Genomic DNA, 16,154 nt, shown 5'->3' on the forward strand with positions numbered 1-16,154 from the left:
GTTTGAATTTTCGGTTATAAATCTCATCCCTATTCTAGTTTATAGTAGAATAAAGGTAGATTAAGAATTTCATTTAAAAAATCTGGACAAGGAAAAAGCTGGAAGGAGATAAAATATACTCTTTTATTAAATAGATAAAATAGCTAAGATTATATCACTTCAAAAAAACATACACAACATAAATTAACTAAAAAAAAACATATCCTTATTTTAATGCAATTTTGCGGACCATAAAAAAATAACACCAATGCCACGACACTGACATGGCGCGAGAACAAATACCAATTCTCATGATCCAAACAAACCATAGAAAGTTAGAAACTATCATTCATCGAAACTCTCCATTCTCTCGATTTTCACCCTTTCGTCTCTTCGCCATTTTGTCAAGCACTTCATCTGCAACAACTTTCTCCAGGTATCACCATCTTTAATCATTCCGCTTTAATGGTTCTGAACAATTGAATCTTTCCTTATTCTGCTGTCGACTATCGACACACATGCAGACACAAGCTTTACTCTTTTTCATCAAAATTGGGGTTTTTACTTCCTTACTTTTTAGCTTCCATCGAAGAAAAAATTCCAACTTTTGTGTTTATTGTTTAATACATCGCTTTCCCCTTTTTGGATTTCGCTTTTACAGAACTCATGATTATTGAATCTCTCATGTTTGATTCTCTGATCCTAGTTAGTGTACTCTTTAATCGATTTTAAAATTGTTTGTCATGTGATTCTTCTGTTCATACTCGTTAGGGCTTTAATTTATGTTACTTTTGCGTACGTTTCGACTGTTTGTAATTATGATTTGGAGTTACCTTTATGAGTTGTCATTATTTATCTCTGATATACGATATGGTGGTTAGCTTCACATGCTGTTTGTTCAATGTCTTTTTAAGCTCTCTAATTTAAAGTTTTGCTACTTTTTTTCCAGTTCAATTTCACCACTCTCGCTAGATGCCGCCGCCAACTTATTTCCCTCTCCGGTGGGAGAGCACCGGAGACCAGTGGTGGTACGCTTCCCCAATCGATTGGGCCGCCGCAAACGGCCACTACGACTTAGTCCGTGAGCTTCTCCGCCTCGACAGCAACCACCTAATCAAACTATCATCTCTCCGGCGAATCCGCCGCCTCGAAGTCGTCTGGGACGACGAAGAACAGTTCGACGACGTTGCCAAAAACCGTTCTTTTGTCGCCCAAAAACTCTTACACGAAGGCGACGCCAAAAGGGGGAAAAACTCACTCATTGGGTCTGGTTACGGAGGGTGGCTCCTGTACACCGCCGCCTCCGCCGGCGATTTCCCGTTTGTTCAAGAATTATTGCATAAAGATCCGCTTTTGGTGTTTGGAGAAGGGGAGTATGGGGTGACTGATGTGTTATATGCTGCTGCGAGAGGTAAGAATGCCGAGGTTTTTAGGCTGATTTATGATTTTGCGATGTCTCCGAGGTTTATGGCCATGGGTGGTGGTAATGGTGGGAATTTGGAGGGAAATCTTGGGGGAATTCCGGCGGCTTACAAGGAGGAGATGAAGAATCGAGCTGTTCATGCGGTGGCTAGAGGTGGTAATTTGAATATTTTAATGGAGCTTCTTGGTGATAGTGATGATAATCAGGTTTTGAGTTATAGAGATATTCAAGGGTCGACTATCTTGCATACAGCAGCTGGAAGAGGACAAGTTGAGGTATGAGTTTCTTTGTAAATTTGTGTATTAATTTAATACTTTTTAATAATTTTATAAAACACATAATTCACATCTATTACAAATGATTTATTTAGTTATAATTGTCTAATAATATAATATATAAAAGCTAATAAGTACAAGGGTATTTTTGAAAATTTATATAAGGGTATTAATTATTATAATTAGGTAGATTTTCTTTTCGACAAAAAATAAATAAATTAATATACGTTGCAATTTCTTGATATTTAGGTGGTGAAATATATTGTCTCTACATATGAAATGATAAACTCCAGAGACAAACAAGGCAATACACCTCTCCACATAGCCGCATCCCGTGGTCAAATATCAGTAGTTGACTTTTTAGTCAAATCCTCTCCATCTTCCATACATTCAAAAAACAATTCCGGCGAGACATTCCTCCACGCGGCGGTGACCGGATTCCAAACTCCAACATTCCGGCGACTCGACCGCCAGATCGTTCTCATGAAACAATTAGTCTCCTCAAAAGCCTTCAACATTGAAGAAATCATAAATAATACAGACAACGAAGGAAGAACCGCGCTTCATTTAGCAATCCATGGCAACATCGATGTCAATCTGGTGGAATTGCTCATGACGGTTGGAATGATTAATGTCAATAAACGCGACAATCACGGATTGACACCTCTCGATCTTTTGAAACAACGGCCCGTGTCTCCGTCATCGGAATCGCTAAAACGACACCTCATTTCCGCGGGAGCAATTCTCGGGAATCATGATTACACCGCTAGGAAGATTCTCGCTTCCCATTTGAGAAAAGGAAGCGCCGGTGGAAGCCCTGGAACGGCGTTCACCGTTTCCGATTCCGAAATCTTCTTGCTTTCTGGTACCGAGAGTGTGGCCACACGCCCGGTGTTGACCGAACCGAGTTCGGAATCGAAGATTCCGAACGTTGTCAACGTTCCAAGCAAGAAGAAACACAAAGGGATAAAGCGATTCCTTCGGTGGACGAAACCGAGAAAAACCGAAGAGAAACCGGAATTGGAATTACCGATTCCACTCCGGCAACGGTACTCTAAACCGGCGTCGGTGTCAGTGTCGGTGTTGCCACCGAACAACAAGCGGACGCTAGCGGCGCGGAGTAATCTTCCGAGTCCGACCGCGAAGAAGAAGCTTGCTTCGGGATTGGTGAATGGAGTTATGCAAGCGATGCCGAATGTGAACCGGAGATCGCGGTCTAATTCCTTCTCGAGGTCGTCGGCTTCTTCTCATGCTTCACACACCGGAATCGGATTCGGAAGCGGAAGCGGAATTGAGTTTCCGGGCGGGTCTAGCTCGATGTATGATGATGGGTTTGTGGGTAAAGAACATGGGGTTGTGAATAGGAGGTCGTCAGTGAATCAATACTTTTGTTTTGGTGCACCAAAGTTACCGATGGAAACGGGTGGTTCGGAACAAGAGAGGGAGGATGAGATTTATGATCGTTATGTTTTATCTACTGCTTAAGAGAATTACGAGGTTAAATAAAAAATGTAAAAGTGTTTAACATTATATGGTTGTTTTTTAGTGGTAAATTATGTATGTTTAGCTTCGAATATGTCGAACTTTGTTTAAAGTTCAAATGCCATATTATTTATAAGGAATTTGGGCCTCGTTTGGGGTTAATGGGCTTTGGCATTTGGTTTTTAGACAAAGTGAGGGTTTTGGGTTGGGTTGTATAGGGAATAGACTATAGACCTGCCTGGGCCCAAAGAGTTTAGGCCACTTGGCAAGCATTTTTCTCTACAAAACACATTATAAGCCCATGTTAGAATGTTCATATGCACAAATATTGCTAAATATCAGACATCAGGTAGTTACCTAGCAATCAATTTAGCTACATTAAACAAGAAGCTCTAACCTGGTGGGAGTTTAGTATCGTTAATGAAATTACTATTTCTTGTTCTTTTATATTGATTATTCTGTTAGGCCGGAGAAAGTGGTCACCGAAACCGCATTCTCTTTACTGCTGTATGTGCATCGTATCGTTTTTTTACCACATAGGAGTAGTGCCACACATTTTTTTTTTTAAAATAATTTAATAAAATAAAACTTCATTTTAAAAAAAAACATTACACTGCATTACTTGGGTTTATTTTATTATTTTTTTAATGGATAAAATCTTTATTAAAAAAAAGATAATATTCATTAATTAAAAATAAAAATGTCATACATTGCTTAAGTTAAAAAAAACCTAAAAATTCAGAAAAGCAAATTAGAAACATAAAACCTACAACTTAAAAAAAACACCAAACGATTAACAACTTGAAAAAAAAATAGAAGTTAGCCATGATTTGGGTAACGTTTTTTTCACTTCCTACTTCATCGCCAAAATAGCTTAAAGCTCGTCCCCGATCATATTCATTAGGTCCAACGATAATATTCTCATGTTATTGTCCATTTGTTTTCGAAGCTCTCTTACAGAAGCAATTTGCAAAATCCTATCAATTCTATCTATTATACTCTTCATGTCGGCCCCCATTTCTTTCATCTCGTCATCTGACGCTTTGCTTTGCCTTTGCTTTTTTTACTTTGTCTTTTCTCATTGATCGGGAAGGTGGTGAAACTGGAACAGGTTCATCTTCGTTCAGATCAAATTGCACACAGACATTTGATGTAGTTTGGTCGGGCTTAGATGTTCTGTTGCGTTTTGAACCACTGTTGACATGCTCGTTTGATGTTTTGATGTTTTGCCATTTGTTGTTATCTTTCACAAAATTCCAAACTTCAAAAAACTTGAAAGCCTATACGTTTTCTTTTTGATACACTTTCAGCGCTTTCCTAAAAATCACATCATCGTTTTCTCCACTTTTCCATTAACGTTTCATGTTAGTATACACATAACAACATGATTTCCTTGTTCATCTTCCCCTATTTCGGAGTACACTTGATGTTTTGAACGGTATTATCCACGGTTCATTCCTTTATGGAACCTATGTAAAACGCGAATCCAAAAACGGTCATGCTTTTGGTCTTTTCCGATTGTCGCATCTTCTGAAATATCGATCCAAGATTGTACCAACACTAACACTTCTAGGGGTTCCCAACCTTTAGCCTACGCCTTCTCTTTTCTTTTAGTTGTTGCTCGAGTGGGCTAAGTTTCTTCAACAAATTCAGGTTCGGAATCAGAAACGACCGTTTGTGGTTGTATTTGTATTTGTAGAACAAACTCGGGTTGAGAAAAAAAATCATATTGATTAAAATCTATATCAGGTTATGGTAGTGTTTGTGGCAGTGGTTGTGTTGGTCGTTGTGGAACATACAGAAGCATACCGCCATAGTGGTAATACGGAGGTGAAAAAATCGGTTGATGAAATGAAGATATTGGGGTTGCGATGTTTCTAGTGGGTGATTTTTCTTTGGTGAACATTTTGGAAGAAGACATTTTGAAAAAAAAATAAGGAAAACAAAGTAAAAAGATAAGGAATTATTGTGAAGATCTTGTAAGAAATGGTAAGTATATATAGGGTAAATAATAATAATAATAATAATAATAATAATAATGATAATAATAATTATAATTCTGCACAATGGATCGTTCAACGGTCAAAAGTTGCACCATCCGATCAAAAGACGCGGCCAGAACTCGCCATTCTGCGGCCACAACAGCAGGAAACCGTACCGAGGAGGCGGTGTTCGCAATCCAGGTGGCAAAACCGCGGCTTGGAACCGCGCCCACTCCCTGCAGCCTTAGTGTTCATCGCTAATAAGGTAATATTCGCATCACGTTCAATGGATTTTTTTGTTTGAGTTCCATATATATATATATATATATATATATATATATATATATATATATATATATATATATATATATATATATATATATATATAGGTTTAGGTTCTATGGAAAACAAAAAACCTTAAAAATCATAAAAATGCATTAAAAAAAATACTTAGAGATCACAAAACTTTTTTTTTGAATTTTTTTTATAAAAAATCGCAGCTTTTTATAAAAATTCGCTGAAAAAAAAATAATTTGTTTTTTGTAAAAAAAGTTTTTTTTTTCAAATTTTTTCAGCGGTTTTCTTTAAAAATCTGCGATTTTTTCTTAAAAAATGTCAAAAAAAAGTTTGTGATCTCTAGGTATTTTTTTATGATTTTTAGGTTTTTTTGTTTTCCAAATAACCTTTCTCTAAATCTGCGATTTTTTTGTTTTCCAAATAACCTATATATATATATATATATATATATATATATATATATATATATATATATATATATATATATATATATATATATATATATATATATATATATATATATATATATATATAGGTTTAGGTTCTATGGAAAACAAAAAACCCTAAAAATCATAAAAATGCATAAAAAAAATATTTCGAGATCACAAAATTTTTTTTTGAATTTTTTTACAAAAAATCGCAGCTTTTTATAAAAATTCGCTGAAAAAAAAATAATATATATATATATATATATATATATATATATATATATATATATATATATATATATTTTGTAAAATTTTTTTTTTTTTTCAAATAGATACTGTATGTAATTTGAGAAATCTATTTATTTACGGGTCTAGCCACATGTTTGAGGTTTTTTTTTTTTTTTTTTTAATTATTATTATTATTATTATTTTATTTTATGATAGAACAATGATAGCATGGCGGATCCACAATAGATCCCGAGATATCTTGTGATGCCTCTCAAAAATTTTTAGTAGTGTAAAATTTTTCAGAAAAATTCGTTTTATGTTGCAGTTTTATATCGGAAAAAAAAATTAGGCTACTATAAAAAAATTTCAGGTTATTTTTAAATACAAAATACAAACTAGCTTAAATGATCAAAATTTTTTAAGCACACACCAACTAGTTTATTGAAACAAAGAGTTATAAGCCCGATTGGTTTAATGAAAACAAATCGGATATCCTCTCCTTGTGTGTTGTCATCGTGGACTTATGTGTTATGTTGACTCGTCTTCTGTGATCGTCAATTCGTCATCGCCGACTACGCACCCCTCAGCCACTACATGTCGTCCTGCTGGAAGGAGAAATCTGGCGACCTCCTCCTCAGATCCTCTTGCACAATGAAACAAGTTAATATATAAAAAAAAAAATACACAATCCTATAATCTATTGTTAGGTTAATTCAAGTTCCAAAATTTTCTCATCATGTTGAAAAATTAGAAATTACCAATTAGGTTTGTTAAATTAGGGACTTAAGAATAATAATTAATGATTATTTGTTGTTAAAAGTTGAAATCAAGTTATAGTTGATATATTTTGATTATAGGTTGCTATTTGTTCATTTGTTGTTGAAACTTGAAATCAACTTTATAGTTGATATATCTTGATGAATGATAATTTAATTGTAGATTGTTATTTGTTGTTAAAACATGAAATCAAGTTTATATTTCATTTATTGTAGGTTGCTATTATTTTTTTTCAAAAAGATAATTAGATGTCGGAGACAACAATGGTGAATGAACTTCCAAAAAAAAAAGTAGGGCTAATGAAAGTAACCAAGTTCCATAAACTAATCAACATATGCTAAAGGTTTGAACCTACTAAAAAAACAGGGCTAATGAAAGTAACCAAGTTCCAAAAACTAATGAACCTACTAAAAAACCAAAAGTGACACAATCTTTTTATTTTAATGATCTTCCTTCAAACACAGGGGATAGGTCAAATATTACATCTTATAATCCTAATCAATGGATGAAATAAGGAGGACATATTTGACTAAAGGACATTGTCAAGCAAGGGGGCATAGTTTTGAATTTACCATATTTAGTAATTGTTAACATATCCCTCTAGGAATACGTTAAAGATAACAGAACTGCTATCTTTAGGATGACTTAGCTAACGGTCGCTAACTACGATCCCTCACCCTCACGGCCTCACACTAGGAATTTGACGTTTGGTGCTCTCGTGTCCAAGCCCTACTTTAAACGATAATCTTCGGTCTATAAAAGCGAAAACACAATTGACCATTCCCTAGGGTAACAAGTGTAATGGTTAGGGCATTATTCTTTACTCCATCTACACCAATATCAGAGAGGATGATCACTGGTGGTGCATAATTCACCAATGAAACTCCTCCATGTCATGTCGGCCTAGACGAGACAAGGGAAACCATTGGGATAACGCTCAACAAATGACATGTATAAAAGCAATCTTTCTCCCTCAGAGTAGATGATCACTTCCTTATAGCTAAAATCCCGATCTGTGCATTCTCATATACAAACTCAAACTAACTAGACCTGTCAGACCTTCTTCCCAGGACCAACTCCCAGACCTGTCAAGATGATACGGACCGGAAGGTTAACCGAGTCTGGGATGGAAATCCCCTGAGACACTTGGATCGGAAGGTCCTATGGCCTAGAAAGGCGTATGTGATATATATGGTATTTTGGGGAACTCACTAAGCATTTATGCTTACAGTGTTATGTGCTATGTGTTTCAGGTACTAGCGATGATCGCGGGAAGGCACCGGCATGACTCGTACACACGCACACTGGAGTTTAAATATTTTGATCTTGGGGTTTTGTACTGATACAATGTTGATACAATGTTTTTATTTATGAATGCAAACTATATTTTGTGGTTTTTCAAAAGTGAAAAATTGTTCAAATTTTTACGGTGTTACAAGTTGGTATCAGAGACTTGGTTTGAGGGATTTGGATACATCTTCGGGCGTATCTGAACTGAAACTGGGGATTTGAGGAAATTTTTTAATAATAAAGTAAATTTTTTGAAAAAGAGAAAAAGGGTTTTGAGACAAACGGAGCAGAGCCATGTGTACAATCAACCAGCGCCAAACGTTGATTTCCCAAAATACTATCATAATAAATGTTATCAGATATGCTATGTTATGCTATATGATGTATTACGATATGCATGCTAGAGTAGACTAGGTATTCTTATTAGGACTAGAGTAGCCTGATATATGATGCCTTAGTCTAGGGGTTTTGCTGCTAGAAATGCTTAAGAGTGTTTAGGTAGCAACGAGGTGCTTATGAGAGAATTGCTAGCGGGTAGCACATGATAGTAAGAGTAGAGCACTTGGGATTTGGGGCTCAAGGAGGAGGACTTAGGATGAATGCTGATGCAGTATGGACGGTAGTATTGGGCCCGTACTACTGAAGATATCGGGTTGGTGCGCAGTCCAAGTAAGAATCCTTAGGGCACTAAGGAACCAGTAGGGTGGAGTTATCGAGTGTGATTATGCTCGAGTGGGTCCCTAATATTCTTATGTTGTATTTCAGAGGGAGATCATGGTTGGGATGCGCCACACACCAGAGGTCAACGGGACGAGTGATGAGGAGATTCGTAGGATCATCCACAAGGAGGTGGCTGCGGCCATCAGGGCTGAGATTCTGGAGATGTTAGGGTCTATTAAGACCACTTTGATTGAGACTTTTGATGAGCGGTATGCTGCTCTTTCTGATGCTGCTGTTGCTGCAGCCACTGCGGCCGTTGCTGCTGCCAGGCCGCAATGGGGTGACTCGTTGTTGTATCGGGAGTTCAGCAACATGAAGCCACCAGAATTTAACAGAACTCAGGATCCGATAACCGGGATGAGGTGGGTTTCTGACATAGAAGGGTGCTTCTACACATGTTCCTGTCTGGAGCATCTGAGAGTTTGGTTCGCGCTGAACCAGCTTCGCTTGGGAGCGAAGGACTGGTGGAAGTTTGTGACGGCACACTACACCCCTGCTGAGCTTGTTGCAGTAACCTAGGAGAGGTTCACTGCTATGTTCCGAGATGAGTACATTCCCCAGGTGGAGAGGGAGCGATTGGCACAGGAGTTTCTAACCCTTAAACAGGGTACTGATTCGGTTACAGAGATTACACGGAGGTTTCAGGAGAGGGTGATGTTCTGCCCTGAGCACGTGTCGACCGAGCAGACATGTATAAGTCAATATCTGAGCATTTTGAGGAGAGACATTCGTGAGTTTGTGGAAAACTCATCATACCGGACATTTTCTAAGCTTTAGGAAAATGCCCGGAAGAGGGAGATCGAATTGGAGACGCAGGCCAAGGAGGAGGCCGAGTCTCAGAAGATGGATTGGCGGCTGGTACAGTCTCTACCGGTAGCCAAGCCGGCCAAGCCCGCCGATTCGAGGACTGGGGGTCAGAAGGGCCGCACTTGCGGAAAGTGCGGCAAGGGTCATGACAGAGTTTGTAGGGTTAGTGCTTGCTACAAGTGTGGCAAGGAGGGGCATATCGCCAAGGATTGCCCCAAGGGATTCGTGGTCTGTTTTCACTGCAACCAAACTGGGAACCGGAAGGCAGAATGTCCACAGTTGCGAGGGACGACGCAGGGAGCACCTCAGGGATCTGCTCCTACTGTTTCAAGAGCACGTGAGAGTCATCCTGTGAAGCCGAGGCGCCAAAGGCGCGAGGGAGATCATTTCAGCTGACAGCGGAGGAGGTCCATGCAGCACCTGACGTCGTGGCTGGTATGTACTCTATCATGTATTCATTTTATGTTTAGATATTGTGCTTATATTATGTTATGCATAGGTACTTTTCTTGTGAATTCTTTACCTGCTCTAGTGTTATTTGACTCGGGTGCGAGTCGATATTTTGTATCGTTGGCATTTAGCCGACACATCAGTATAAGTAGAGAGGCGTTGAGTCGACCTCTGAGAGTTTCCATAGCGGATGAGAGAGAGGTCTATGCCACCGAGGTGATTCGAGGTTGTGTGCTTGAGATTTTTGGGGTTTAGTTTCCGATCGATTTGGTCCCCATTGCAATGGGGGATATCTGTGTCATCGTGGGTATGGACTGGTTGAGCAGATTTGGAGCGATCATCGACTGCGAGCGACAGCTAGTGACCATGCGAGACCCTAGTGGGGGAGTTCTTATAGTGTACGGCGAGGGTACACGTTCTGGTTCGGCGTTTTGTTCAGCCGCCAGGGTGAGACAAAGTCTTCAGCAGGGATGTAAGGGATTTATAGCATATGTGATAGATGCGAGGGTTGATTCAGAGAGACCGAGGTCAGTGGTAGAGGTCCCGATAGTGCGTGAGTTTTCGGACGTATTTCCGGAGGAGTTGCTGGGTGTGCCTCCGGCGAGGCAGGTAGAGTTTAGTATCGATCTGACCCCGGGGGCTGCACCTATCACCAAGGCGCCCTATCGCCTTACGCCTCCTGAGATGCAGGAGTTGTCCTCGCAGCTTCATGACCTGCTGGGGAAGGGATTTATTTGGTTAAGCAGTTCGCCGTGGCGAGCACCTATCCTTTTCGTCAAGAAAAAGGATGGTTCACCCCAGATGTGCGTAGATTACTGGGAGTTGAACAAGTTGACGGTCAAGAACCGTTATCCGTTGCCGAGGATTGACAGTTTGTTCGATCAGTTGCAGGGAGCATCTGGTTCTCTAAGATCGACCTGAGGTCTGGATATTATCAGGTAAGGGTGCGGGATGAGGATATCCAGAAGATAGCGTTCAGGACTCGTTACGGGAATTACGAGTTTATGGTGATGCCTTTCGGGCTCACCAACGCACCAGCGGTGTTCATGGATCTAATGAACATGGTGTGCAGACCGATGTTGGATCGCTCGGTGATCGTATTCATCGATGACATTTTGGTGTATTCGAGGTCTAGAGAGCAACATGAGGAGCATTTGAGGGAGGTCCTGGGGGTTTTGAGACCGGAGAGGCTTTATGCCAACTTCTCCAAGTGTGATTTCTGGTTGCGAGAGGTCCAGTTCCTGGGACATCTCGTTAACCAGAAAAGGGATATTGGTCGACCCGACCAAGATTGAGGCGGTGATGAGTTGGGAGGTGCCGAGGTCACCAACGGAGATCAGGAGTTTCCAAGGGTTGGTAGGCTATTATCGGAGGTTTATCATGGATTTCTCCTAGATCGCCGTGCTACTCACTAAATTGACCCGGAAGGGTGTAGCTTTTGCTTGGGGATAAGAGCAGCAGGCCTCCTTCGAGACACTTCGCCAGAGGCTATGCGAGGCTATAGTTTTAGCCCTTCCGGAAGGAATGGAGGATTTTGTGGTATATTGTGACGCGTCGATACCAGGGTTGGGAGTAGTGCTTATGCAGAGGGGGCATGTGATAGCGTATGCATCGAGGCAGCTGAAGCCTCTTGAGGCGAGGTATCCTACCCACGATTTGGAGTTGGGGGCAGTAGTGTTCGCCCTCAAGATCTGGCGTCACTATCTGTATGGAGTCCGATGTACCATTTACACGGATCATAAGAGCCTGAAATACTTGATGGATCAGCCCAACCTGAATATGAGTCAGAGGAGATGGCTGGATGTGGTAAATGATTATGATTGCGTGATCCTGTATCACCCGGGTAAGGCTAACGTAGTAGCCGATGCCCTAAGTCGTAGGGTGGAGAGCGTTCTGATGCAAAACGTTTGTATGAGATTGACAGTGATGACTCCGGTGTTGGACACTATCCGAGGAGCCCAGGCCGAGGCCGTGAGACCGGAGAACCAGAAAAGGGAGCGAGTTATCGATCAAGTGTCGGAGTTCGTTACCGATAAACGAGGGCTTATGAATTTTCAGGGACGGATTTGGGTACCATTTGTGGGCGGAACGGGTACCGTTTTGATAGAGGAGGCGCATAGAACGAAGTTCTCAATCCATCCCGGTGCCACTAAGATGTACTTGGATATGAAGAGGGAATATTGGTGGCCCTATATGAAGAGGGACGTCGCGTGGTTCGTTGAGAGGTGCCTAACCTGTCGCAAGGTTAAGGCTGAGCACCAGCGTCCGAATGGCAAGTTGCAGCCATTGGAGGTTCCCGAGTGGAAGTGGGAACATATCACCATGGATTTTATCACCAAGTTGCCGAGGACTGCTAGGGGTGTCGATGCAATTTGGGTGATTGTGGACAGGATGACGAAGAGCGCTCACTTCCTTGCCATCAGTGAGAGCTCTTCTGCTGAGAGGCTGGCAGAATCGTACGTGAGAGAGGTGATATCGCGACATGGAGTGCCAATCTCGATTGTCTCAGATCGAGATGTGCGTTTCACTTCTAGATTTTGGAAGAAATTCCATGAGGAGTTGGGTACGAGGTTCCATTTTAGTACCGCATACCACCCGCAGACTGATGGACAGAGTGAGCGGACGATTCAGACGCTCGAGGACATGCTTCGAGCATGTGTGCTAGATTTCGGCAGGAGATGGGACACATATTTGCCCTTAGCAGAGTTTTCCTACAACAACAACCATCATTCGAGGATTGGTATGCCACCCTTTGAACTGTTGTATGGGAGGAGGTGTCGGACCCCCATTTGCTGGGGGAGAAGTAGGGCAGCGTGTGATGGGAAGTACAGAGATTGTGCTTCAGACGACTGAACAGATTCAGCATGTCCGACAGAGGTTGCTTACCGCTCAGAGTCGCCAGAAGAGTTATGCGGATAGGCGACGATCTGAGCTCGAGTTTCAGGTTGGTGACTTCGTGCTCCTGAAGGTATCTCCTTAGAAAGGAGTGATCCGATTCAGGAAGAGGGACAAGCTGGGGCCCCTATATACTGGGCCATTCAAAGTGATCACGATGGTGGGCAGGGTAGCGTATCGTTTGGAGTTACCCGCAGAGTTGGACCAGATTCATGATACCTTCCATGTGTCGTAACTGAGAAAGTGTATAACCGACGAGTCGATGGTGTTGCCATTGGAGGATATTCAGGTGGATGTGGGCCTGAAGTACATCGAGAAACCAGTGGCGATACGGGATCGAAAGATCAAGGTCTCGAGGAATAAGGAAGTGCCTCTGGTACAGGTCCAGTGGCAGCATCGGAAAGGGTTGGAGCTTACCTGAAAACCAGAGCGTCAGATGCGTGAGCAGCATCCGGAGTTGTTTTCTGAGTGAGACTTCGAGGGCGAAGTCTGATTCTAGTGGGGGAGAATTGTAACATCCGGATTCCCAGGTATATTATTATTCATTTAATTTTTGGAGTTTGTGGAGGAACTCGGCGAGTTGGCGCCAAGACTCGCTGAGTAGGAATGCGGATGTCATTCTATTTCATGACCGGACTCGCCGAGTCCATTCGTGGACTCGGCGAGTCCACGCTGTTTAATGAAACCCTAATTTCTAGGGCTTGGGACCTATTTAAAGGCCCTTATGGCTGTCCATTGTGGCTACTATTCCCCCAAAGAGAGAGTCTTAGATCGTTTGAGAAGCAAGGAGTGACCATTGATGATATTTGTGGTGTCATCTAGTAAAAAGAAGGAGGTTCTAGCCAAGGGAAAGCAAAGGAGGTGGCTATTCTAAGGACTAAAAGCTAAGATCATTCATTTGAGGTATTATTTTAACTCTTCTTTTGTTTTGGGAAGGATATGTGGTTTTAGGGTTTCTTGTACCCTTGACTAAATTGATTTGAGGTCCAAATAGTCCCTTCTGGAGATGAGGCTTTGTACCTGAACCCATAGAGGTCCAGAGAGCCTTATTCTTCAAGCTTTATGGAGAGCAATGGAGGTCATGACCTTGGGTTAAGGTATTTGGGACAAAATCACCATTTGATGCTTATTGGTTGAGTTATAAGCATCAAGATTCAGACTTTACGTGACATTTATGCTTGGGAAGGCCAGATCTATGGTTTAGGGGCACAGATCTGACCACAGGAGATCAATAGAGTTTGTGCATGGCATGAACTCGCCGAGTTGTTCTTGGGACTCGACGAGTAGGGTTAAGGTCCACGCAGATCACTTAGTGAATAGACTTGCCGAGTTAGGGATAACTCAGTGAGTCAGAAGGGGGTTAAAAGACTGGAGTTCAAGGCGGTACTCGCCGAGCTGTTCATGAGACCCGGCGAGTTGAGTCGGGGTAGCCCCGCGATTCATTCCAGGTGTGACTCGTTGAGCATAGGATAGGACTCCACGTACCAAGCGGGACAGAGAGTTAGTGGACATGTGTGTACTCGCCGAGTCACCGGAGTGCACTCGGCGAGTTCAGTCAAAGTTGACCGTTGACTTTTGTTGACTATTAGGGTTTGATCAACAATAGGGTCCTTGAGTCAAGAGGGGAGTAAAATAGTCTTTTACCCTTCTGAGGATGACATTAGAGGGTCGAGTCTAGCCTCGAGTGTTATGTTTATGAGGGTATTTACTTTGTATGAATAGACGGAGGCTAGGTAATACTTCTACCGAGTCAGAGATTTACGAGACGTATGAGGTGAGTCTTCTCACTATGCCTTACCCGATGGGGTAATTGTATGTGACCGAAGGGTCTTATGTGTATGATGTATATGCGATGTAAGTTATATGTGATATGAGCATGATGTGGGCTGGAAGGTCAAGATGATACGGACCGAAAGGTCAACCGAGTCTGGGATGGAAATCCCCTGAGACACTTGGATCGGAAGGTCCTATGGCCTGGAAAGGCGTATGTGATATATGTGGTATTTTGGGGAACTCACTAAGCATTTATGCTTACAATGTTATGTGCTATGTGTTTCAGGTACTAGCGATGATCGTGGGAAGGCGCTGACATGACTCGTACACACGCACACTGGAGTTTAAATATTTTGATCTTTGGGTTTTGTACCGATACAATGTTGATACAATGTTTTTATTTATGAATGCAACCTATATTTCGTGGTTTTTTCAAAATTGAAAAATTGTTCAAATTTTTACGGTGTGACATACGCTTTTGAAAGTTGCAATATGTTTACTTAAACTATATTAATTATTACCTTAATATATGCAATCAACTTATTTTTTGCTTTTTAAATTTTTAATAAGCTATTTTTAACTTAAGTTGATTTTAAATATATCAAAATTCATTATATTTTATTCTTTGTAAATAGACATCCATATATATATATATATATATATATATATATATATATATATATATATATATATATATATATATATATATATATATATATATATATTAGTTTGTGCTCTCATTATTTATAAATGAATAATAGTGCATCGGACTTTTATTATTACAATACATGTAACAAAGTTTTTACGGTTTAAAAGAATAATAGTGCTTAATTTTTTACGGTTTAAGTGTCGTTCATATATGAATATAACATATAACAAAGTTTTTTTTAACATAAAATATATGTTTATTCATATGTGACTAAAAGTATATCATATTTTTATTACCATACATTCGTTATTCATTTATGAATAAATCGCTTAAGTATATTTTATATATGAATAATCACATTTTATATTAATATATAACTAAAACATGTCTTAGCTCCCCTCATACGTATATTAATATATAACTAAAACATGTCTTAGCTCCCCTCATACGTTATATTTATATGTGAATAAAATATTTTTTAAAATTTTGTTATAGTTCATTTGTTATTCATATATGAATACTTAGATCAAATTTTCAAAACACTTCGTTTTTTATTAACATACTACTTATTCATATATCAATAACAAATAAACTATTACAAAACTGAGATAAAAACTGTATTCACATATAAATATAACATATGATGAGATAATACACGTTTTATTCATATATAAATATACTATGTATGAAAGTTGAGGC

The 16,154-nt window shown here is 40.2% G+C and overlaps 1 protein-coding gene across 1 annotated transcript; it reads left to right on the forward strand.

Annotated features, from left to right (window-relative positions):
- Nucleotides 1-246: 246 nt before the first annotated feature.
- LOC145037294 (uncharacterized) lies at nucleotides 247-3,333 on the forward strand. The gene is made up of 3 exons (XM_078985922.1): nucleotides 247-415; nucleotides 929-1,677; nucleotides 1,927-3,333. The coding sequence occupies exons 2-3, from the start codon at nucleotides 952-954 to the stop codon at nucleotides 3,160-3,162; spliced, it is 1,962 nt and encodes a 653-aa protein (XP_078842048.1). The 5' UTR covers nucleotides 247-415; nucleotides 929-951; the 3' UTR covers nucleotides 3,163-3,333.
- The last annotated feature ends 12,821 nt before the right edge of the window (nucleotides 3,334-16,154 follow it).

Source organism: Lactuca saligna, chromosome 3 (genome assembly GCF_052625555.1).
Source record: "Lactuca saligna cultivar CGN05327 chromosome 3, ASM5262555v1, whole genome shotgun sequence".
NCBI classification, from domain to species: Eukaryota; Viridiplantae; Streptophyta; class Magnoliopsida; order Asterales; family Asteraceae; genus Lactuca; species Lactuca saligna.

Coding starts and splice junctions, on each gene's coding strand:
- LOC145037294 (XM_078985922.1), top strand. CDS start 952: ATGCCGCCGCCAACTTATTTCCCTCTCCGGTGGGAGAGCACCGGAGAC. Junction 1,678..1,926: donor CTGGAAGAGGACAAGTTGAG/GTATGAGTTTCT, acceptor CTTGATATTTAG/GTGGTGAAATATATTGTCTC.